General features: G+C 35.6%; 1 protein-coding gene across 4 annotated transcripts in view; it reads left to right on the forward strand.

Annotated features, from left to right (window-relative positions):
• Positions 1–27,294, forward strand: part of RIT2 (Ras like without CAAX 2) — a 467,387-nt gene that overhangs the window by 156,587 nt on the left and 283,506 nt on the right. For all 4 annotated transcript variants that reach the window (XM_038543397.1, XM_038543399.1, XM_038543398.1 and 1 more), the window contains one exon: positions 1,181–1,237. In XM_038543397.1, coding sequence (XP_038399325.1) covers positions 1,181–1,237 — 57 coding nt within the window. The remainder of the gene's footprint in view (positions 1–1,180; positions 1,238–27,294) is intronic.

A 27,294-nucleotide genomic window follows, 5' to 3' on the forward strand; every position in this document is an offset into this window, starting at 1 on the left:
GGTCAGATTCTGTTTCTTTGCATTTCTCAGCAGGTTTAGTCTAGTGCCTTGTGCAGGTTTGCTGAATTTAACTGTCTTCTCTGTTTTAAACATTTGCTGGAGCATGAACACGTTGTTAAAAGAAACCAGAGCTGGGTAGTAAAATGGTAAAAATAGATTTTATTCAGGAACTATTGCAATAAGGTTAAAGAGAACTCATTATAGACCTGGACTCAACTGTAAACACAACAAGGAAAAGTAGAGATTTATGAGCAAGGAATGGGGGGACAGGCAATGGTGGATGGATAATTACTAACAGGAGTAGGGGAATTCTTACCAATCAGACTTAAAATGATTCTTGCTGAAGACAGTCCAGGGAGATCAAATATCATGAGTGGGAGTTTCTCACCAACTTGACTAGGATTCTTGCTATCACTGGGCTATGCAGGTCTAGCAAGGGCAAAGGAAGGAAGAGAACTACTATATACAAGTCTTTTTCCAAGTTTCTTGCTTCATTCAGCATCCTATTTGTCTCCTAATAATGGACATTTACATGAGGAAACTATAATAGAAAAATTATGGATATTTTGTAAAATTATTGATTGGAAAAGAATGTGGAGAATTTGGAGGAAATATCCCCCAAAAGTAATGAAAATTAACAAAAGGACCTAAGTAGCAAAACAACAGTGACAAATAATTTTAATGAAAAAGCTGGCTAAGGATAAAAACTCATATAATCATGTATCTTTAATAACTAACAGAGCCTCAGAGATTATCTCCTTATTTTAAACACGAGGGAGATAACTAAGTCCCAGAATATGTATAGAACCTTTAGTAAAAGGTTCTCAACCAATACCAACTTTTACACCAAGGCAAGCCAAGAAGGATTCTATAGCTACTTTATATTCTCATTATGCCAAGAGCCTTATTTTTACTACAATGTAATTTTTATTAAAATACACTTAAAATTTTGATATATTTATTCCAGAGAAGTATCTGGCATTATTTTCTTTCTAGAAAACATTTTTTCTCCTCTAGAATTTTCTCTATCATTTGGTGGTTCATGTTGCATAATTAAACTAGTCACTCAGAGAAATAAGTCACTTACTAGAGCTTATTAAAAGACTGATGAACTACATTGGTGAATAACTTATTGATGAATTGGTGAATTTTTATTAAATTGAATTAATTTTTTTTTCAGCAATGACAATGCAGTTTATTAGCCATCAGTTTCCTGATTATCACGACCCCACTATTGGTGAGTATGAGCCTCTTTTCTCTTTTAGACCAAATAAAGACAGTCTAAATAAGTGGCTGACAAATATCGTTGATGTTTATGGAGAATAAGAAATATGTTTACATTATGACCCAGTACGCATACACATAAATATAGAGCTTATAAGCTACCATAATACAAGCTTTGAGAAACAGTATTTGTCCCTACTTCTGACTGTGTACTCTCATATTTTTCATTCTATTCTATTTCTTCCTGATAAATGATGGCTGGAATACATTAAGTTGACTTCAGGATCCACTAATGGATATCTACCTGCATTTGAAAAGCTCTGCTCTGGATAATATAACTGATGTTGATTGTATGCTTATTTGGTCATTTGCTCACTTAGTGTCTGGATCCAGTGTCTGGATCTTCTACTGCAGAATTGGTTAACCATGTTAATGGTGCATTTGGAAAAGACTTTAGATATAGATATAAGTTTGTTCACCAGTCTCATCTGGTAAATGCGGAAACTGAGATCCAAAGAGTCAAAATATTGTTAAAGCCAAAAATCCAGGCATGTTTCATTCTTCCTATCCAATTTTCTTTTTATCATGCTAAGAGCAAAAATACTGCAATTGGGAACAAGTTTTCTTCCTCTCTCAAAGCAGAAAAGATGTTTTTAACATTGCTTTACTCCTGCAAAGAGCTACTCTGCAGGATCAGTTGGAAATTCCCAGAGTCTGCTATAGGACTTGTTGTCTAGAAACATATTACTGTTGAAAACACATCAAATGTTAATTCATGGGAGAAGGAAAACACATAGTTCTGGACCCCTCATGGCTGCTTGGTTGCCTAGATTGTGAGCAATTTAGACTATACACCTCATCCCTTATCCTCTTTATTCCCTTTGTCTGAGTATTTTCTACCATCACTTCCATGGGGTATGATCCTCTAATTCCTATTTTGCTCATCAAGCAATTTTAATTCAAGGTCCTACTGTGTATATAAAATATTATCCTATATGTAATAGGATATAAGGTATCTGCCTGAATACTGCTGTTGAAATGAATAAAATGTACTCATTTTTAAATGTCCCACAATTCAGCAAGACTTCATCAGTTAAACCAATTAGTAAGATTTCAGTGCAGGAAATTTATGCATTGTTAATCAGAAAGCACTTCCTCAAGGAGTTGAGTCTTATTTCTGAAGAGAAAATAATCACTTTGTAAAGTTTTAGAAGCAATCCTCTAAATCCATTTTCTAAATATCTCGCTTCTGGAATGCTGGTGACTTTGCATAACGCACTATGAATTACAGAAGAGGAGAAATCTCTAGTCTGGAAAATTCAACAGTATAATATATCATTTGTGAAATCACAAATTCACTCTGTTGTTCATTACTTTTCATCATCGTTTAAGCTTTCTATGCTTTGGTATTTGAAAAAGCTACCTTTGCTCACCAGCCTCTCCCATCTACAGCTTGAATAGGACAATATATGTGAATAAATTATAAATGGCTCTTTCAAGAGGAAGAAATAAGAAGAATATGATGATGATTTTTTTAGATTTCCATAAAGTACATCCATCATTTGAAATTAAGCTAACTGGACATTCTGCACTAACAGACAGCTAAAATTGTACCTTTATCTGGCTATAAATAAAATAGCTTTAAAGGAAGAAGTTTGAAAGTGGAGACACAGAGCACTTTATTACTATCAATTCGATTTCCCATCATTTTATGTCTTGTCTTTTCTAATGAAAATATTGGTTAATAATTTTCCATTGGTATCCTGTTTGAGGAAGGTAAAAATCCCAATAATTTACTTTTCATCTGCTCAAGCTACATAACTATAACTCAGTCTGGCTGATTTAATGGCCCCTCAAGGGGAAATTCATATTAGTACATTTTGAAATCGTACAAATTAGAGAAGAATATGCCTATTAAGGATACTTATTTCACAATTTATATAGGAAATGAATATTTTTTCAATTCTGTGCAGATTTGTTTGTCATCCTACTGACTGAGGTTTTTGAAGAGCTTTTCTCTGAAATGTTTGAAGGATTTGCATGTTGTTTTTCTTCCTTACATTCATCTTAAAATTATTTTTCTTTCAAATCTACATCAATTCTGAAAATTTAGATTCCCTTTATTAACTGACAAGAATTAGGGATATTATCTGATACCAATGAATGTTGTACCCAAAGGCATAATTGTTTTTCTTAAGTGACAACATTTTCAATCTTAGTAACCAATGCAATGGGTCTAGCATCTGCAAATCCACAGAAGATACCTATGAAAGGGATATTGAAAGGTATTGATTCTATTCTTTCATGAGAAGACTTCACTCAAAAATTAAATTAAGGAACTTAATTTAATTTAATTAGGTGCCAAATATGGATAAATTGAAGCTTTAATTTAATCTTTAAAATGAGTAACTCTAAGCATTAGACATTAAGTATGGTTTGATTTTTTTTCCATAGTAAAGTAATTATGGAATAATAAGAAATGTTTTGACCAAAGTCCTGATGTTCAACCCTTCGTAATAAACACACATTATTTTTTAATTAGTAATAAATCATTAGCAATAACTATTGCATGTAATTTGATCGGCAAAAAATTTAAATGCCTACATTGCCAAGCAATTTGCTTGTCCTCTAGAAATAAAAGATTAATACAGCACAGTTCAAGCCCTTAAGAAATTTTCAACTCAAAAAGAATTCAGACAAATACACAAATATTTATGTTATCTATGAACTTAGTTATTACTATAAAAAAGAAGCAAAGTGCTGAGAGGTTTTGAAAGGATGGGGAGGAAGTTCAGTGACCCCCTCTTAAAGTTGTATTCACTGTGATTTCAGATCACAGTTTCCTATGTTTAAAAGCCAAGAGAGGAGGTGTCTGGGTGGTTCAGTTAGTTAAGTGTCTGCCTTCAGCTGGGGTCCTGAGACAGGGGTCCTGGGATAAAGCCCCACACCAGGCTCCCTGCTGGGTGAGGAGCCTGCTTCTCCCTTCCTGCTCCCCCTACCTGTGCCCTCTTTTTTTCTATCTCTATCAAATAAATAAAATCTTTTAAAAATTCATTAACTAATTAAAAAAAAAACCCAAGAGATTCCTGCTGTCCATTCTAGAATTCAGGATCCTTTGAGGAGACTTTTCAGAGAAGTCTGAATTTCTCAAAGACTTGAGTTATTTGAGAAAATGACCTAGGATGCTTTGTTTTGCTATGTCCTTTAAATTTTATTGTAACTTACTCAAAATTAAAAATCTTATTGTATGTAATTTTAGTTTAATATCAATCGGATATCAAGTTTTTTTTTTTTTTGAAATACAGTACAGTGTTCCTTTCCTCAAAACCAACAATATAAATATCAGGTTCTCATTTGTAGACTGTATATTTAGTTCAAATGATTATTTATTATTTAGTTCAAATGATTATTTAGTTCAAATGATTATTTATTGATATCTTTATATGTTGAGAATTGTTTCTCTTCATGTTTTATTGGTAATCAAATGAAGGCAACTTGTGAGCATAGGAAACCAGGTAACTTTACTTGGAAAATTACATGGGTGGAAACAAGACATAGCATCAAATAGATTGCTCTGAATAAGAGATTTGATACTGGATGGAAAATTTTGAACCATGAAGGATTTGTGTTCCCTCTCAGTTACACAGTATCATAACTTTGATCAAGTCATGTACATAATTAGTAATTATCTCTCACTGTCCTCAAAGAGTAATGTTTTGGCCTCCCTTCTCTGCAAGCCTATAAAATTTTATCACATAGATATTTAGCACCTATTATGTGCCAGGTACTACACTATACATGGATATATAGAGAGAAAAACACAAGTGCTTTCGAAGCACTCCCAGTAGGTGGAAAAGATAAATTAGCAAACAAGATCATGCAATGAGTTCATGATATAGAAAAACAGAAGATGCAGAAGAGGGCAATGTGGGAACATCTCACCTGACCTGAAGGGGAACAAATATGTGGAGAGAAACTATTCCCCATACTGAGTTTTGAAGATGGATAGAAGTTAGGCAAAGTGAAGGAAAGAAGAAAAGACATTCCCAGAAGAACAAAAAATACAGGCACCCAAGTAATATGATACAACATGTGACTGAGTTGGAGCATTTCTGGAATCAGAAGTCCTAAAGATGAAATAATAATGATACAATGTGCAGAGTTGCAAGAGGGTGGGAAAGACTCCAGGTCTTTAAAGATCTGACTAAAGGTTTAAATATCTACAGTCCTGTACTCTTATCTGAGATAAAATATATATATATATATATATATATATATATATATATATATTATTGACTTTTACATTTAGATAGCTCTGAGGCAGAAAAGAGTAAACCTCAAATTTAGCTAATAATGGATTATCTTTAATAGACTTTTACTTCTTTTAGGATTATTTATCATAGGAAGCCTCTTTATCCACAGGATTTCATGCCAAAAACCCAACAGAATTCTTGATACCTATCTCAACTTGTCCTATATTAATCACTCAGCAAATTCTGTTGTTGCTACCTCCTAAAAATATCTTGAAACTGTCCCCATCTCTCTGTAACTGCCATTTCCAATTTAGACTAGCTCTTCCAGTTGTTTTTACACGGAGTCCAGGAATATCTTTAAAAACACAAATTTGCTCTTCTTAACATTTTCCAGTGTTGTCAGTTATTATTAGGATGAAGAATAAAATTCTAAGAATAAAGATTCTCATGGTCTTGCTACTGTTGCTTACACACTTGTCACATTCCACCTCCTTTTGGGTTTCAACCAAATCTACCTTATTTTAGATGAACGAACTTCCTAAGCCCCTTTCTGCCTTGAAACATTTATGCATATATTTTAGCCCTAAACGTTCTTTACCTCTCCACTCTCCATATTTGCCTGGGTAGGTCATACACTGGTCCAGTTTCAGCTTAAATATTGCTTCCTTAAGAGTCCTCTTTGATTACCTAGAATAAAAATATGTTCTACTTTCATACATTCATTCAGAACCTTGACTATACCTTAACGTCACTTATCAATATATAACTAAATAACCTTTTAAATTATTTGTTTAATTAAAGTATCATAAGGATAGGAACTTCAATATATTATTCACTAGTGTTTCCCCAGACCTTGTGTTATGCCAGGCATATAGTAGATGCTCAATAAATATTTATTGAATAAAGACTGGATGAATAAATATTTCTAGAAAAGAATTAATCACTTTTACATTTTGCTACAGTTAACTTTAGAGTCCTAGGGAGTGATTAGACTAATAATTAATCAAAAGTGTGTTAGTGTCTTCCCTAGAAACTCCCTATATATGTTAATGGCTATTTCTTGACCTAAAATGGTTACCAGAAGAAAATTTCTTTGAAAAATTAAAAGCACTATACTAATGTCAATTATAATTTCTTCTGCTTTCTCTTTTTACTATTTCTCCTCTTCTTCTCTATTCAATGTTAATTTATTAACACATATTTGTTGGGTAGCTACCATGATTTGGGCGTTGTATAAGGCATGGTAATGGATGGTACCCAAAAATAAGCAGGAATGCATTCCTCTCTGAGCCTCTCTGCCTAATTTTATTTCATTATCTGTAAGAGTTGATAATTTTTCTTTATCCAGAGTCAAATTATCCTTTTTTCCTCATTGCATTAGGATAACTTGAGGTCATTGTATAAGTACATCAATCACATAATTTGATTAGAAGAAAATTGGTCTTAAGGACCTATCCAATTGTTTCTTTGGGTTGCTTTTTCCTGCAGAAGGAAAACAACTTTCACAACCCAGGAATCAGTTATCACTTTGTTAATCTACCTGTCCAAACATTTATTCAGTTCTTATGGTGTCCAGAATTTCATATGACCAACAGGTTTCCAGCTATACTTACCTATCCTATCTTCAAGGTACATATTCTTTTATAATTGACTCAGCTGTGAATGCTTTTCCTCTTTTAGTGTTTTAGACTTCCAATTTCACTTACAGACCATGCATGAATACTGCATAATGCATTCACCTGAAATATTTATATTCTTTCTGAACAATTGGTAAAGACTTTAACAAGCTCTACAAGAAAAGAAGAAAATGTCATATAGAGATTTAAGTCTTCCTGAATGATTTAGGAAATTCCAAAAAAAAAAAAAAAAAAAAAGGGCAAGGGCTTCACTTAGGTGGCGAAGTACATCAACAATATGGACAGGTCGTCTGTGGATAGCACCATGTCTAATGATTATGATTGCACCACAATACATGAGTGTGAAAAATATCAATGTGATTAGACCGGTGTAGGAGAACGGTACCACATTAAGTATACATTTCTCAGTATCTTTGCTGAAACACAAAATTCCTAAGCTAAGAATTTAAAGGAAATAGTGTGTTTGAATCAACTGAAATGGTCTGCTTAGTGTCTAAAATGTACACTAATAGAGTCACCTCTTTGTGTCACTAGAAAATCCCTGTTAAAATGTAAATGCTCAGGGGAGAGGTAATGCCCAGAACCATTAGGAGTCATTTATACATTAGCATAGATTAATGTGTCTGATTATTCTAGTGAGCAAACCACAATGCTATGATCCTTAGAGCAGCACTGAAGGGATAGCATGAGATTTGGAGAAGTGGGGGGTATTATTACCAGGTAGAATAAGTGCCAGAGTATAATTCTTGAAGGAAATTAAGGTTTAAAAAACTGAAATTGAAGGATTGCATTAGTGGCTCTGGAATGCCAAACATATTAGAACAGAAAGGAAGTAAGTATGGAATCAGATCAGAAATTGAACTCTGTTTTCACTCTGGCCCCTGATTTTCTTTCCACTTATCCTGTAACGCTGTCTTGTTTGCTATTCTCCAGCCACACCAGTCTTCCTTCAGTTCCTGAAATATCCCAAGCAAGCTCTTCCTTGAGTTTTAGCTTTTGCCAATATGCCATTGTCTACCTTGAACACCTTTCCTCTGCTTTTCACTACAAAGTTCCTTTTCATCCTTTAGCACTCTGCTTGTATATCACCTCCCCAAAAAGGTCTTCTTTTCCCAACTTAGCTGCTCAACACATAAATCCCCACCACCTGTGTAACATACAGATTTATTCTCAATATCAACACGTGTCTTTTCTCCTTAATAATATTTATCAAATTCCACATTGAAAACTGTGCTGTTTTTTGTCTGTCTTTCCATGTGGGATATAGGCTTCATGATGGTAGGGACCATGTCTACCTTGTTCACTGTATTTTACACAGAACCTAGCATAGTGAATGGTTTACAGGGAATGCTGAAAATACTTGTTGAATTAGAGAATGTGTGAATGACTTTGGTGTCCTCTTTTCCCCTCTTATCTACATTATATTCCATAATCACAGAATTTCAGATCTCTTTCCTTTCTCATATTTGATGTAGTAAGCTAAGCACTGCCCAGGCTAAACCCAAACATCTGCTTGTTCTGAAACAGCATTGGGTCAACTGAGCATGACCATGCTTCCTGGTCTCACTTTAGATATACCTCAAGTGGACTTTGAGTTAAGCTCAGCAAATACATACAGGTCATTGTCTACTCATTTTCTAACACCTCTAACACCAGCAACTTCTCCCATCTTCACACTCTCTATGACCTTGCTTATTTCTGCAGTCAAATGCTCTACCACTGAGCTATACCCCCGACCTTGCTTGTTTCTGTACTGAGAAAAATTGAAGCAATCAGAAGATAAATTTCCAAAGAATCTCAACCCTAAGAATCTTCCAAAGCTACCCACCTCTCTACATCTATACTTAGTCCTCCTACTAATTTCATTACTTAGATATCCATGTTCCTATATAAGTGTGTACCACACTTTCCAGTCAGTAGATCCCATCCTCCTTTTCTGCTGAAGAATCCCACTCAAGTAAAATTTTTTTCTCTTTTATGGAGCATTTTGCATCATCATAAAAACATGCTGCTATGTCTTGCATCTTAAATATTAAAAAGAATTTAATTTTTGATTGATTTTTCTCTGCCATTACCACCACATTTTCCCACTATCTATGCTGTAAAGCCCCTCAAAGAGTTGTTTATATCCTCAGTTCTAATTCTTCTCTTACTTTCTTCAATAAACTCTAGCCAGATTTTCAATCCTATCACTCCACTGAAATTGCTTTTATCAAGGTCAGTTTGACTCTATAGGGGATAATCCAATGGCTGATTTTCATTCTATCCATTTTGATCTACCAGTAGCAGTTGATATGGTCTACCACTCTCAGATTTCATCCAAACTTCTTTATTTTTAATTTTTTTTTTTTACTTGACATCCATTTTTGGTTTTCTTCTAACTACTATGTCAGCTTCTCTGACTCCTGGCTGGCTCTGGTTCTTCCTTTTCTCCTGGATATTGGAGTGTGACTGTAAGACTCAGTGCTTGGTCCTGTTATTATCTTTCTATCCACATATTCTTTGTTGGTGATCTCCTTCAGCTTGGATGCTATTTATATGCCACAACTCAAGAATGTTATCTCCAACTCTTATTTCTTTCCTGAATTTTAGACCTGTATGTCTAGCTTTCTATTCAGCTCTGCCATTTGGATTCCTAATAGACTCTGTCAAAAACTGACTTCTATTTTTTTCCACAAAGGAAAAGAATTTTTTTTTCTTTATAGCCTTTCCTATTTCTATGGCAATCCCATCATTCAGGCCTAAAACTTTTAAGTCTTCTTTGAATCCTTTCTTTGTCCACACAACATGCCCTCAGGAAATCCTGTGAGCTTTTTCTCTCAAAATATATCCCACATCTGCTTATTTCTCACTATTACACCTGTTACCATCTTGGTATACACCAGCAGAATCTCCATGATGGATTATTACTCTAGTTTCTAAGAGGTCTCTCTGCTTCTACTTTTATCCTGCTCTCCAGTCTATTTTCACCACAGCAGGCAAAATATTATTTTTAAAAAGTTAATCTACATTATGTCACACTGTTCAAAACCCTTCAGTAGTTCCCTATTCCACTTGGAGTAAAAGCTAACATATTGGCAAAGGCCTTAAAAGTCCTCAGAAACAATATCCCCTCCTCCTCTGACTATTTCTTACCGTTCTTCCTCATTCATTTGATTTCGGCCACATAAATCCCCTTGTTCTTTCTGGAACATGCCAGATAATTTCTAATCTTGGCCTGTTTGCACTTGATTTTCCCTTTCTGGGAACATTCTTTCCTTGGGATACTCACAGAGCTAACCTCATTACCTACTTCAAGTCTTTCCTTTGGGTATGGATGCTTCTTTTCAGTCAGGCTTATAGTAAACACCACCAGAACTCCTGATTACATTCACTATCTTCATTTTTCTCACAGCATATATCACCTTTTAATTCACTATAGTTACATTTGTATTCCTTTGCTAGAACATAATCTGTTTTGGTCACAAAAGACTCCCAAGAATCTAGATCACTGCCTGGTTCATAGGAGCTGATCAATAAATTGAATGAATGAATGTTTAAAATACTGACCTTTCAACCTTGAATAAATTAGCATACATTGCTGACCTTTCCTCATCTATAAAGATGAGGTGATGACACTATTTCTCATAATTGTTCTGTGAGATAATATATATATGACTGCTTCACACTCTGCTCAAGACAAAATGAATATTGTAGTTTCCTCAGTAGAAGTCAATTGAACTGTAAGATAAAAATGATAATAAGGAAAGCTGTCAGGAAAAGACCACCTAGATTTTGTGCTTTTTTTTTGAAGGCCCAGAGAATCCATGCTGGAGAGATGGCAAAGTAATCAGAATGACAATTTATTAACTTACAATGATGTTACTGTCACTGCAACTGGAATTACTCAAAGCTTGTATGCTTATGGACATTTTTCCTGTGGCCAGCCTACATAAAGGAGAACAAATCATAATTATAAATCCCTGATTCAATTTACCATATAAAGTCTCTATCAAAAAAAAAAAAAGAGTAGATATGAGCAGCATACCATCTCCATGACAGCTATCTTACATGGAAATATAAAAGTTGCCTGTAAGGCATTGAATCAGTCCAAAGGGAGTTAGTTAATAGAACTGGAAGTTTAATGATGTCAGGCTAAGAACAAGGGACATCACCAGGACCACACTGGTTTTGAGCTGGAGGCTACAGCACCTCCTTCTTGGCTCCAGAGTGGACTATTCTTAGATCATTCCTGGAAATAATTGAAATAACACCTGCTGTTTTCTCAGTATATATAATAAACTAATCCCCTTCTGAATGACATTCACTGAATTGACATTCATTGTTTATATAAATTAACATAATCTTTTTTCTATTGAGTTCTGTGGGTTAGGAGTAATTATGACTCTTTCAGGTTGTGTTGCCTATTAATATTCTCACTTACATTCATTCTTTAATAAATAATGAATAAGCACCTAATGTGTACTGTGTACTCTTTTTGGAGCTGGGGCTATAGTCATGGACAAGACAAAGTTTCTGCCCTCATAAAGATTATAATTCAGTGGAGGAGAAGATCACTCAAACTAATAAATAAACACATAATGTCAGGAGGATAATTTGGGGACATATTTTATTTGAGTGTAATCACACGTATCTATTTGATTGGCAGTCGCTTCCATGTATAGTCAAGTTCTTGCTAGCTCACTTGGTATAGCATCCAGAAATACTCCTACCTCTTTAAGAAAAACACTGATAAAATTTTGAATATTAAATGAGGGAAAAGCTTTGGAATGGACCACTGCAGGTGAGCAGCCCTGAAGCTTCAGGGTTTTTTTTTTTTTTTTTTTTTTTTAATGTCACAGTCTATTGGCCTGAACCAAGTGCTGTCACTTTGACTAATTTTACAGAACTATTTGATTTTGTGCTTACATTGCTAGAGCATCTTCCTACCAAATCTTAAAGAGGTTAAAAAAAAAAAAAAGTTGGGTGGGGAGAAAGTTCACATTGGCACAAACCCAGCAACACTGCAACAAATTTGCAATTCTGGACTGTGTGTGTGTGTAAGGTTGCAAAGAGAATTTTCTCCCTTTAGTTACCGAAATTAATAATATTATTGACTCATTGTAAATAAGGTGAACCTTATACCAGTAAAGGCCAGTCCTACCACCTCATATGTGAAACGCTAATGAATATGGATCTGGCTTTAAATACCGTGTGATTCCCAGCTGTTTGCCCCAGGGAAGATACTTACATTCCTACATTGGACTCTATTTCTCCACCTGAAGAATGAAAATAATAACTATTCCTACATAAAGCTACTACAAGGATTAGTTGAGATAGTAGATGTGAATTGCCCAGCATAGAACATAGTATACTGTAATCATCCCATAAATCTAAGTACTGTTAGTGCATAAATAAGTAAATCTTAGTATAAAGTACTGCTGTTGAAGAAGGTCATCAAGAGGACATGACCTCTGGTTGACCTGAAAACCCGCCTGGGGCAACAGGGGGCTCCTCACTCCTGTCCCTCTCTTTGGAATGTTTCATACTCCATTTGTATCACTGGAGACATTTCAAGGATGCAGTCTTGAGAGAGTAATGCATTATTGACACCATCTGGATGGTAACACATGAATGAGCCTAGTTAAGGCCTCTATATAAACTCTCAAGATGTTGGCAGGCAGGTCCAGAGAGCTGCTCATCTTGCAGAAGCTTAACCTCAGTTTCCATAAGTTCCCTTGTTTTTTTAAAATTGCCACCTACTAATCTGTAATATTCTGACTCTTTCTTCAGTTTTTCCATGGCCTCCAGGGACAAGGGTCGTTTTCTGAACCAACAATTGGGGATCCAGCCAGAAGATCAGAGAAATGGGTTGGAGGAAATAGGCAGCCTTGGGGGAAGTCCCAAATTGGCCATTGACCTCTGTGTGGGGAGGGGTGACCCATGTACCTGCTTCTGGACACTGTCTCATGCATATGGTGATGCTCCCCAAACAACTGCTCTAACGCTCTTGTTTGAGGAACTGTGCATAGACACTGTGGCAAAGGAGGGAAATGCATGGCTGTGCAAAGGGATGGACCTTTCACGGGTGCTTCAGTTGGCTACTGATGTGCAACTAGAAGCAGAAACTATAGTTGGAAGGCTGGAAGAAGTGCTAAGATTAGAGAAGGATGTGGGGTTGTTACTAATCTGCTGGCCTCAGGGCTGGCAGGCAAGGTGGGGGAGCAGGAGAATAAAGTGGAGACCATAGAGTGGCATTTTGCAAAGCTAGGAGGACACAAACTGCTGCAGATTAAGGTTTGGGAGTTTGTGACAAAACCTAGTTGAATAGCTAAGAGGTGGAATCCCCAGGGAAATGAGGAACATAAAGGTGAGGATGTTCAAGTAATTAACAAAGAAAGAGATGAAGAGTTCCATGCAGTGTGACCCCTCATACAAAGAAAACTTTATCAGAACTTTAGGATAATTATTAATAAATATACCCTTAATATCTTAGAAGGAAAAAAAAAAACACATGTTCTTTATTCCTTGACGATGTCAAACTCCACCTCTTTGAAATGTATACACCCCATGAGATAACTAAACCTACCCTAAATGGCTTGAGCCTGAAGGGGAAGTGTGTGTGTGTGTGTGGAGGGGGGGGGGGGGGGAACGCTTTTAAAAAAAATAGACCTATACAGAACTCTTTGCCCAAAATCTAGTCCATAGCAAAGTTATGTAACAACAATGTTCTTATTATTATCAATGCAGTTGTGAGATAGCACCATAACCATGGCAACGTCTAGTTAGCCATCTGTGACAACTGTATTCAGCTGACTAAAATGATCTGTGGTCAACCTAAGCAAGAAGACATGCACCAATTCTGTCATTTCCTGTAGATATAGATGCCCTTGAGGAAAATCACATGCCTACAACAGAAATACTTCTCAACATTTCTTTTTATACTCAGTAGTTATAATAAGTGGAAACTTAGTATGGAGTCCAATGACTTGTATTAATACTGTCATTTTTTTCCCCAGTAGTTTAAAAACCTCTTTAGTATTCTGTTGGCTCCTAATGAGCACCCTTCCTTAAACAATTATAATAAAAGAGGGGCACATGGGTGGCCCAGTCGGTTAAGCATCTGCCTTTATCTCAGGTCATGACCTTGGGGTCCTGAGATCAACCCTGACACATTGGGCTCCCTACTCTGTGGGCAGTCTGCTTCTCCCTCTCCCTCTGACCCTTCCTTCTGCTCTTGCTCAGATAAATAAGTGGAATCTTCTTTTTTTTTTTTTTTTTAAAGAAATACTCATATTGGCATGACCTAAAAATTGGCTGATGGCTATAACTTGTGATCAAAAAAACTATTTTAAGCATATCTTAAAAGAGCTAACACAACTTGTTCACTGTCTCCAATTCTCTAATCTCAATTAAAAAAAAAAAAGATGCCAAGTGTATAATATTCTCAGGAAAAACTTTCAGAAGTGTAGTGTTCCTCTTGGTATTTCCATCTTTTAGTGTTGTGTAGATCTACTTACCCAATGCCATATGTTTAGAAATTTGTAGAACTAGAATTCAAACCTATTTTTTAACTCAGTCACAGCTTTTAACTATTGTCTCCTAATTTACGCTGTCTTCAAAGAGAATCTTTATTAATCATGGCTGATTTGACTTAAGACTCTTAATTTAACTGGTGTAACTTTAACTACTATGTTAAAATGATTCCTGTAGAATAGAGGTCAACAGTTTTAACATTTCACATCAAAGTTGTCCATATCAGCATGTATTGACTCAGCATGAAATGAGAGACCTTTAGAAATTTTTGGTTTGTTAGAGTCATGTAAATAATCAAATTGAACATGTCCTACATCTATCCATGTTCTACAATTTTCTTCCTTTATTTAAAGACTGTCTCATAGTATGCATCCTCACTAGGACAAAGATATTCTTTTGACGTAGACTATTTCCCTGACTCAGCTATTTAAGCTAGTGTGTGTATGATTTACCTAGGGGAAGAAACAACCTTCTTTTATAAGTTCATGTTACAGTATGTCCTGCACAGATAGAAATTGCATACTGTAAAGGGACTAGATTAGATGTTAGAAGCAGAGTCCAAATTAGTATGTTTTCAAGTGAGTCTTTGAGTGGCAGACATTATTTTAAAGATTTCTCTTTAAAAAGGAAACACCTGTTTTGAGGCAAAAATTAGCTATGTGGAAAATCAGTTTGAAAATTATGAAGTGCCACAGCAATGAGAGCAACTGTTTTTATAATGGACCATGTTACCTTTATCTTATTTGTCATGTAAAATGACAGGAATAAATTTTCCAGACATGTAGGTTGTCTATAAAACTCAGACATATTTGCCAAGTTGTTAGGGGTTAGAATCATGCCCACCCTAAGCGAAGGTGACTCCTTGTCATGCTGACTTGGCTATCCAAATATTTCATATATTTTTTAAATACCTTCATTGTTCTTATTTAGATGCTAGATAGTAGCATTTTTTAAAAAGAAAATTCATGTTCCTTTATATCTTCCATCTAGGAATAGTGAAATTTCCCTTTCTCAGAACCAAGTTAACTAAAGGAAACTGCTCAGCAATGGTCATGAGGGAGAATAATAGACTAAGAAAGGCAAAGGCTTCAATTAACAGCATGTGGTCGGCGCAGCTACCTTACACTTCCATATATTCCCCCCTATGTTAACTTTTGAAGTTTGTATTTCCGGTGAGTTGCTCCTTTGTCCTCTTTGCTATCATCTTTTTGAGAATTGTCTATGCTAGTTGTTTCCGCCTTCTAAATTCCTATTAGCTCTTCAAGCTACTCTAATCTGACTTCCACAACTAATATTTGACTGGCGGCGGGGGGGTGGGGGGGGAAGGAAGCCCTAAATCTTCATCATGCTCTAAATCCAAAAAAACATTTGTCTATTTACTCTTCTCAGGTGCAACCAATACTGTTGATGAGGACCTTGTGGAAGCCTTAATTTTCTTCGACGTCCTAAACTCCTGGGACTTAAGTTTTCAGGCAGTCCTCTGCTGCATTTGAAAACTCCTCCTCCTATATGTAGCCATGATGTCTAGACAATCCTCAAGGTTTAATCATAGACTCTTTTCTCACTTTTGGCTCTTTTCCTAGGCAATCTCTCCCATTAGCATGGTGTTTATCAGAATTAATATGCCTCTAATGCCTACATTTGTATATCTAACATATAAAGAACTATGTCCAACTTCTTTCCTCACCTCTAGACCTGCATATACAACTACTAGCTTGACCTCTTTCTATTGGGTGTCCTGATGTGTATCAGTTTTGACTCTTTCAGATTAAACTCATGATCTGACCTCTATTGAAAATGTCTTCCTGCAGTATTCTGTGTCAGTGAATGACACTGCTATTCACCTAGTAATTCAAACTCCAAAACTAGGAGTCCTCCTTAAGTCTTCTTACTTACCACTTATAGTCATATTATCATTGATCTAATACATTTGCACTATCATAAAGGCTACAGCTCCTCTCAAATTATTCTACAGCTTTCTCAGTGAGGGCATTGTATCATCCTTCTCATGCTCCAGCTTCTCCTTATCCCTACCTTGTAGCTAAAAAAAAGGCGAAAATTTGTAATTGTAGAATAGTGTATATCTACAGCAGCTTACTTTATACAAATATTATATAATCTTTAACCATCCCTTGGGCTATCCCCTGGACTCTAGAGATAATGACTAATATTGGCCAGGAAAAGCTGCTATGCCTTCACATAATCCCATATCTGAGAAAAAGATCTAATACTGCTTTTTAGGTCTTCTTATATACATAAGTGATTTTGGATCAGATGCAACTTTCTACAATTTGTGTTTTTAAGTCAAAAATCTGTCTTAGAGCTGGTCATGTCAGTAGATAGAGAACTTGTCAGGTCAGAACATAGCTATGTCAACCTTACTAGCTAACAGCTATAAGCTATAAGCTGTTATAGCTATAGCTGTTATAGCTTTCAAGCTATATCCTATATATCATAGTCTTTTTGATATGTAACTATGGATGATTAAATTATTTCTAAGTGATTTTTAGCCACTTCCTAAGGATGGATGACTTATTTCTACCTTTTCTCATATATAAACAACAATGCAATAAACCTCCTCCTTGGGTATGTATATGTTTCTGTAGACTACAGACTCCTATATAGAAATTGCTAGGCCATAATGCACATGAATTTTACATTTTAAAGAAAATCACAAAATTACCCTTGGAGCAGATATATTAAATTCCCTGTTGGTGTATGTCCGGCTTCATCCCCAAATGAATAATTATTCAAGAACTAACAAAAAATAATATAATTATTCTCCCAACACTAATAGCCATCACTGCCTTGCTCAACCTATACTTCTACATACGACTCACAGCACCGCACTTACCATATTCCCATCCGCAAACAACATAAAAATAAAATGACAATTTGAACATACAAAAAAAGACAACCCTCTTACCCCCACTAATTATTATCTCTACTATATTACTCCCACTAACACCTATACTATCTATTCTGGACTAGAGTCCTTAATTTTTATAGCTTGCTCAATACTAAAAATTCACTTTTTACTTTCGGCCAAATGAATGAAATATATCATTGATTTTGAGTTGCCTTAAATATGTTTTGAATTCAAAGCATAACCTATGGAAGTGTGTACAAAATAAAGTACCAATCACTCATTTATCACACAGTAGCCACTCACATGCAGCACATAACTAAGATGGCAGAGTCAGCATCTCAGAAACCTCATCATCCCACCTTCGAATAACTGCCCTCTCTAGAACTTAAAATTCATTAGTTTTCTTAAGTCATGAATACAAGCAAACATCCCTAAACATTCAACTTAATTTTGACTGTTTAATACTTCTATAAATGGAACTGTATAGTCTGTATTATTCTGTATCTGGCTTCTTAATAATTGTTTTCTGTGAAATTCATACTAGTTTTACATGAAGCTATAAAAATTAATTTTTGCTTCTCTGATATGGCCCTGTACAGATTCCAAAATGTTCTATTGCTATTTACATATGTAGTTTTCATGAGTTTTTCTACTTAAATAATTTTTTAAGATTTTATTTATTTAACAGAGTGAGAAAGTGCAAGCAGGGGGAGCAGGAGAGGAAGAGGCAGGCTTCCCACGGAGCAGGGAGCCCGACACAGTGCTAGGACCCTGGGATTATGACCTGAGCTGAAGGCAGATGCTTAACTGAGCCACCCGGGCATCTCAATAATTTATTTTTTTAATAGAATAGTCTGGTCCATTCACTTTTTAAAAAAATTAGTGGTGTATTTGGAAACATTCCTGCTGCCTTATTTTATGTTTTCTCTTCACTGTTTTTTTTTTTCCTTCAGCTTTATTCCCACTTTTCCTCCTTTTTCAAGTATTATTCAATTCTTTTTTTTATTTTTTATTTTTTATTTTTTTTATTATTCAATTCTTAATCCATGGAGCAACTCTTTCTTGGCAAATTAAGGGATTATTATAATGCTTAACTCTTCACTTCTAGATTTTTAAGTCAGAAATAAAGTTTCCAAATCTGATAATAACTTCACATATAATCTGGAGTCTGGATATCTGAGTCAAGGTACCAGTATAGTCTGGTTTTTAGGTGGCTGCCCCCCGCCCCCCCGCCTTCCTACTATTGTAGAAGGAGAGCTAGCTCCCTAACTCTTAACAAGGGCATGATTCCATTCATGAGGATGTACCCTCATGACCTATCACCTCCAAAAAAAATAATACTTATAAATACTATCCCATTGGGGTTTCAAATATGCATTTGAGGAGACCCTAACATTTTGTTTATCATAATGACTTTTCCTGGCATTTTGGAGAATAAATGTCTTTTTAAGCTGTAAGTTGGCTGGTCTTTGTCAACCTTTTAAGCTTTCCTGGGTATGACTCTCTCTCCTTTCTCTCTGCCCTTAAGTAATACTACCTATTTGTACTAAATACAATGCCTTTCCTCCATGCACAATGCTCCTTCACAAAGTGATCTAGAAGTTTAAAATGGGGCAGCCCTGGTGGCACAGCGGTTTAGCACCACCTGCAGCCTAGGGCGTGATCCTGGAGACCCTGGATCAAGTCCCATGTCAGGCTCTCTGCATGGTGCCTGGTTCTCTCTCTGCATCTCTCTCTCTCTCTCTGCATCTTTGCATCTCTCTCTGCATCTTTGCATCTCTCTCTCTCTGCATCTCTCTCTCTCTCTGCATCTCTCTCTCTCTCTCTGCATCTCTCTCTCTGCATCTCTATGAATAAATAAAATCTTAAAAAAAAGTTTAAAATGTTATGCCTTGTTCCACCTCCACATTTATTTATTTTTAAAGATTTTATTTATGAGAGAGAGAGAGAGAGAGAGAGAGAGAGAGAGAGAGAGGCAGAGACACAGGCAGAGGGAGAAGCAGACTCCTCGCAAGGAGCCCGACGTCGGACTCGATTCCGGGTCTCCAGGATCACACCCTGAGCCGCAGGCGGCGCTAAACCACTGCGCCACCGGGGCTGCCCCACCTCCACATTTAAACTCAGTTTTTGGCTTTGCTTAGTTAACATCTATTCTTGCTTCAGAATTCATCACAGATATCACTTCTTTGAGGATATCCAAATCCATTTACCATCCCATCCATTTACCATGAGACACCATGTCTTCATGAATGTGACCACTGGTTTCATGATCATGTTTGCTTTTGAAATCCTAGAGCCCTGAAACTCAATTTGTATTTGTGGAGCCAATTTAGATCTCTTTAGTCCACAAGAGAAGCTTAGTGATCAAATTATGGCAGCATTTCATATACCCAGCCTAGAGCTGATGAACCTTGAAGAAACCAAAAAGGACCTTTTTTTATGAAAGATATTCAAAAGAGAACCTGGAATCCCTTGTCAAACTCCATTTACCTTTTTTTCTTTACCCATCCGCAATTGTAATGCACTTACCTAGTTTCCTAGACCACAACATTAGGTACCAAAAATTTTAGTGGAATAATAGATTATACTGATAGTCATTCTTACAGTACTAAAGTCATAGCCATGAAAGAGCCAAATGAGTCCAAAAAGCCCAATGCTTTGGGTCTTTTTAATGCAAAACAAAACAGTTATGGTACAGGAATGTTTTTTAAAAAATGGCTCTATGGGACACCTGGGTGGCTCAGCAGTTGAGCATCTGCCTTTGACTGCGGGTGTGATCATGGAGTCCCAGGATCCAGTCCCACATCGGGCTTCCTGCATGGAGCCTGCTTATACCTCTGCCTATGTTTCTGCCTTCTGCCCCCCCTTTCTCTATCATAAATAAATAAATAAATTTTTTAAAAAAATGGCAGTATAACAAATATCCCTGCTTGTCTTGGCCCCAAATGATTGTGTGCTCTACTGTTAGAGTTGTGTTTTCTTTTTCTGTGCTCATCTACAAGTAGTAGGAGCAACAAACTTTGTCAATGGATAATGAAAGATTAATATTCTCCCCACTGGGAATCAAACTACAAGTGCAGTATTTCTTAGTCCTTGTCCCCAGACACTATATCACTAAGTAGCACAGGAAAAGTGAAAATGACACATATTTATATTCATTACACACATGCATGCTAGCTATATCACCTATTCAGTTTGCTCTTAAACAAAAGCACTGGTTCATCATCATAGTGTAACAATTTGTAAATAAAAGTACCAGAATCAGCGCTTCACATGAGCTTCTTCAAAACCATCATTTTGAATAGCCATTATTTTAATGATGTTGCAATCTTGGAAAATAGGACTATTGTGCACTGTACTCACATGCACATACAATGTTCACTTTTAAAGAGGATTGGACATCTGGAAAACAAGTGATTGGTTTGGAGAAGTGCATTTTATATACAAAAGGTGTAGTAATGGTTTTTTTCCCCCCACTTATATGGCTTATTACCAAATCACATTGGAATTTATGTGATAGAATAACTAAAATATTTATAAAATCGGTTTTGATAAGTTTGTGGCATCTTTCTGTGATGGATTCCCCCCCCCCCCCAACACACAACTATCTGTTTTTAGCAGGTTACTTAACCTTTTGGGACCAGAGTCTCTTCAATCATAAAATATGGTTAATATCTATCTGTCTTATCAAAATATAGGGATGTGATAAGGACTGAGTCAAATAATATGTGATTTAACTATCAAAAGTCCTGTTTTAAAAATAGAAATCTCTATAATCATACCCTGTAAATATATGCTCTTAACTATATATAAACACATAAAATATTTAGCAGAATTATCCTTGGCATGGAGTATTAAAAGTAAAACCAAAAAAACTGAGTGGAGATAACACTCCAAAAGTCAGAAATGGGAAAAAGAGATATTGGAATAAAGTTATAACCATTTGTATTTCCATAAGTTTAACTGAAATCTGAATTTATTAATTTTCTCTGGTATCCTTAGAAGTATGATATACAAATCTCCCAAAATAAATGATCTGTACTATATGTTAAATATGACTGCTCTATTGTACATCAATTTGAGTTTAGAATGCAGCTCTGGAGAGGTCACATACAGATATTACTTTTCCCATTTGAAAAACGCTAATTTTGATTTATAGAAGCAAAGAAAAAAAGGCAGAAAAGGCAATAAGGTATTTTTCCATTGCTTGGCAATCCAGTAAATTTTAAACAAATAGTTTTGACCTTTACAGAATAACCCTCAGTCCTCAGTAATTTATACTTCAGGGTCAGACTGTATATGAAAGAAATGAGATGAGCATTAAAGAACGTTAAATTTTAATATTAACCCTTTCACAACTGATGTTGCTCACAGCTCTACTCTTTTTAATGCTGTTCAAGGTTATGGACTAAGTTAAGCAGACCTAAGCATAGCCACTGGAGTAATATCAGAGATCCCAGAAAACTCTTCTGACCCTAATATCTTACCATGTATAACTGATACAATCTTTCACTTAATATCAAAATATCGAGGACATCTATTAAAACATAAAAGCACAGTGGACCCTTGAACAATAAGTGTCTGAACTGCATGGATCCACTTGCATAGGGATATCTTTTTCAATAAATAAAAAATTTTTTGAGATTTGAAACAATTTGAGAACTGGCAGACAAAACACATAGCATAGAAATAACAGCAAAAATAACAATGTTAGATATTCCTGAGAAAACAAAACCTACAAAATATGTATTGTAAGAATATAGTATACGTTACATACAAAATGTATTTTTTAAAGATCTTATTTTTAAGTAATCTCTACACCTAACGTGGGGTTCAAACTCCCAACCCCAAGATCAAGAGTTGCATACTCTGACTGAGCCAGCCAGGTACCCCTAACATAAAATATATTAACCAACTGTTATTGGTAAGGGTTCTAATCAACAGTAGTTTTTTGGGGGGAGGAGTGAAAGTTCTAAGCCAATTTTCAACTACACAGGGAATGGTTGGTACGCCTCATCCCTGTGTTGTTCCAGGGTCAATGTATAATGAAACCATTAACACTCCATGGAATATTTCAAGGGAATGACACTTATGTTTGTTCAGAAGTTGCAGAAAGCAAAATGATCTCTTGAAGGTAGAGAACTTTCAAAGTGGTAGGAACACAAAACATGCTGACCCTGAAATAACTGTAGGATTAGTAGAAGGAAAGGAGTATTCATGGAAGTAGAGTGGAGAGTGAACAGAGATAAAAGGACCAAATTCATATCAGTGGAGCTTAACGTACATTTCTTCAGTTAGACCTAGGAATAGCTCATTTTCAGGATAAAAATGATTTGCCTAATCTTAATTTCTGTTCTCCTTACCAAAGTCCTCCTTGATATAAATTTGCTTGAAATAAAACAGAAATGGGGAAAGATAGTGATTTACGGTAGAGATGGTAATTCCCCTGCCTCCCTGATTCTTCTCTTGCCCCACTTTGGTCTGTTGTCTTCCATCCAGCAGCCTGAGAGACTTCTCCATCCCTTGCTTCGTATTGAACTTTGTGACCCTGCTGTCTGGCACCTTTAGTTGTGTCCTGTGATTCTGATCTGCATCCTGTCCCACCCTATCCCTTGCCCATTATTCTCCAGTCCTATAGCATCAACTTTATGCTATACCTTGAACACCCCAAGCTCGATCCTGATTCTGGTGACTGTACCCACTAGTTGTTCTACCCAAAGATCTTTTTACCTAATTCCCTGGCTAAATTCTTTCTGTCATTCAAGTATCATCATAAATGTTTTCCTTTTTAGAATCCATCTATTATACCACCTTATAAAATTATTTAGCACACTTATCAATATCTGCTATTTTTCTTGGATATAGATTTGTTTCATTGTCTTATCACAGAAACAGAGACCTCGTCTACCTCCGTGCTGTGTCCCCAGCACCCAGAATTGTATCTTGGGAACTGTTATCTCTTGGAAAGCAATGTTCTCCCATATTTCTCACCAAATTATGTAAAGCTGAGCCTGTGGAAACTTCTCGATCACACCATTACCTCTGCATTTTTTTTTCTATTCCCATAAAACTTAGTCACAGCCCAGAGCTCTGATTGCATGTGCATATGGGTGCATTTTCAAATAAAAAAAAAAATTCTCAAGTTCTTCAATTAAACTGTTATTTTACCCGCAAATAACGCAATCTTAGATGCCCCAGTGACTGTTCCTCCTTTGTGAAACAGAAGTACAGCCTGGAACTTCCACTGAAATGAAATGATCTTAAAAAGAAATTATTTTCAAGAGTTTGTAATTATTATTAAGGGCCCCAACATGAATGAAATAGGGAAGATATAGGATACTTTCTCTTTTGGATATGTCTGAATTGGAAAAGTCATCAAATTGAGATGATATGGAGGACAAAAAAAAAGAACTTCATTTTCATATTGTGGCTGAATGTTCAAGGAATTAAAATGTGCAAAGTTCAATTGAGTTGTGAGAGGGGGAAAATTGGATAGTGAGAAAACAATAACTTATCTCTTCAGTTTCCTCATTATAAAGCCATTTTTTATACTAATTCCCTTCTAGTAGAGTCCTGAAGCCTAATTCAAGTTCGACGGCAATAGCTTATTATGAAAATTTCTCTACAATCTGCAGTGTTTTTATTCAGAGAGCAGAGATGAAGGTTGTGGAGTACAAGTTTGGAGTGTAATAAATATTGAATATTGAATAGTTGAAAGGTTTGGTCTTTGTATAGTAAGGAGAAATACTATACTTGCTGAAACACATTTTTAACAATTAATTATCCCCACCAATGGAAAATAATTTTTAAATTGCAGTGGATGTGATTGTTTTCTGGAACAAATGAACAAGCATAATTTATACTGAGTGCAACCACTTGGCAACAGCTGGGAGAGTTAATTGAGTCTGGTGATGGGAATAAGGCGTACATGACAGAGTGGGTAAAACTGGACACTCTCCAACATGCTCATTAATCACGTGACTGATCTGAGAATGAATGCATCATGCAAATTAGAGGTGAAAGTGTCTTCCTGGTTTGGAGAGATACCAGCATGTGAAATCGTGTGGATTCTGAACAGTGTATCAGGCGGGGGCATGAGATGTGTCAATGTCATGCTTTAATTGGAATAGGGTGGTGGGTGGAACATGTTTTAGAATTAAACATAAATTTCCATAAGATTTAGTCTGGCTAAAATGGTATCCAGTGATGCAGAAAAACATTTCTGAAATTGTCTTTAATAAGACCATGGAAATATTCAAGCTGTTGAAAGAAGGGGTGGGTTGTGAGATTATTCCATGCTGAATTTCTCTAAACTCCACCAATGACAAACTTTCTGTTGCCTGACCCTTTTTCTACTCCATTTGTATTGAAAGTGGAAGCATTTTAACTCTTTGAAGAAGTCTGCTTCCTATCCCCACAAAGATGGCATCAAAGTACCCTAGGAAAACTAAGTACAAATTCCATTTGGGCCATTTTGTCTTAAATGACCTACTCATATGGCTAGATCAATTTACTAAAAAATGGAACCAAAAATTCTTGCATTTATTTTCCTTCTTTGAAAAACACTATTACATTTTCTAAATATTTTTTATAATGTTTGACTGGGTTGTACATATTTAGCCAAAATCCTTAGGAGTTAGACATGGAAAATTGAAATGCCATAGATTGTGTTTAGGTAAGTTTGAGATTCTGTATGGACATTCCTCTTATTGGTGTCAAATTCATATTTTAGAACAAATACTAAATCTTCAAAACTGTATTAAAATTTGAAGATCACTTGGAATGGTGGAAATTAGTATACTTGATTAAAGTAATGCCTTGTTGCTCTTTCATTTCAAGTTGAATCTTATCCCCACACAACTCTCACAGGATATACCTAATCCTTACATATTTTAACCACTTAGGAACCTGAGCTTCACAGAGACCTGATTTTTCAGGTTTATAGTTAAAAATTTTCTGAATCCTTTCTTCATTTGCTGTAACAAACATATTTATGCTATTCATTAGAAGAGTAAATTATTTTAAAGTAATATGATTATTTTAAAGAATATTAGTATTTTAAGAACATTTACATACAACTATCCAAACTTTGTATCTTAAATTCATGGAAATAAAGATGTGCTCAATGGATTAATATTGAATGATATAATAAGGCTTATTTCATAAAGAAATAAATGATCTAGAAATGACCAACTTTAGTTTTCTTTACTTTTATTGCTATTTATTGAAGATACATAAAGCATGGTACAGCTGAATGAATTATAAGGAAAACATTCTTGTAATGACCACCTGTGGGGGAAAAAAATGACCACCTGTGAAAGAAAACTGAACTTTAGCAGTCACCCAAAAGCTTTCCCTATACCCGCTCTACGATATGAAATCTTGTCTTATGAAATCATTTCTGAACTTGCCTTTGTAATTTTATCCTCTAATTCACTGTAATTTAGCCTTATCTTCCTGAGTCCCCCCAAATATTTATATGTATATATGATTTTATATGCAAGGATTTATAATCCCACAATCTATAGATCTCCCCTTTGTCACTTTGTTTCCAAGGAATTTATGGCTTTAAATTTATAAGTATCCTCTAATGTTATGCATTGTGTAGTTAAATGCATTAATCTCAAACTACTTGGTTACTCAGTGACTTGATTTGTACAGGGATGGCAAAATATTTGCTTGAGTCTTTCCCTTTATTTACTAGTATTCCAAGAAATGAATTGATTCTCTAAAAGTGATCATTTAGATTTTTTTTTTTTAAGATTTTATTTATTTATTTATGAGAGGCAGAGACACAGGCAGAGGGAGAAGCAGGCTCCATGCAGGGAGCCTAACATGGAACTCGACCTGGGTCACCAGGATCACGCCCCAGGCTGAGGGGGCGCTAAACCGCTGAGCCACCCGGGCTGCCCAGATTTTTACATCAATTTATAGATTTAAACATATTTGATGGATCTTATTTCATTGCAATCATTGTTCTTAGTGAGGTTTATATTGTATTTTTTTTTTTTTTGCCAGTGGGAGCCTTTCCAAGTTGACTCCTGAGTCTTTTGAACACATATCCAGTAATCACTGATAGTTTTCTTAACTGCTAAGACAAGATGTTCCTAGGGATGTGTTGTTCATTTCCCACCACACAACCTGATATAGCTATTTCTCGAAGAAGCCCTAGTTAATTGTATGCAAAATGATGATTTAAGACTGTAACCTATGTGCTAGGAATAATCATTGCTACTGAGCTTCAATGCTCCTAGGCCTTTATAGTTAGCAGAACTGGGAAATGGTTACTGAAACTTAAGATTTCACATATGCTGGCCCCATTATCTTAATTTTTTGTATGGCCATAGTGTATCTCTGTGGTCTGAACATAAGGCCATTATATAAGCTACCTCATGTAGATACAATTCCCAATATAACTTAGAAATAATGTTTATCACCATTTATATCCATTTCTCCAGTTTTGGGAACACCTGAAGGTCCTCCATCAGTATATTCTTAAGATAGAGCTTATCAAAACAACATTAAGTTTTGGCATGCTGATGATAGTGTTTCTAATGCCTTTATACTTGAAAGTTTGGTTCACATCCTTAAGTATCTGAAAACATAATACAGCTTTCTAGGGAGTATGATGACACTCTAATAATCTTTTTATTTTTTATTACTGCTTTTTGCCTGCATGCCCAGGAACATTTTGTTTTTTTGTTTTTTGTTTTTTTGTTGTTGTTGTTTGTTTTGTTTTATAAAGTCCAATGATCTTATGAGGCTTTGTCTTAGTGATGATTCTGGGTTGATTTCT

Source organism: Canis lupus, chromosome 7 (genome assembly GCF_011100685.1).
Source record: "Canis lupus familiaris isolate Mischka breed German Shepherd chromosome 7, alternate assembly UU_Cfam_GSD_1.0, whole genome shotgun sequence".
Lineage (NCBI taxonomy): Eukaryota > Metazoa > Chordata > Mammalia > Carnivora > Canidae > Canis > Canis lupus.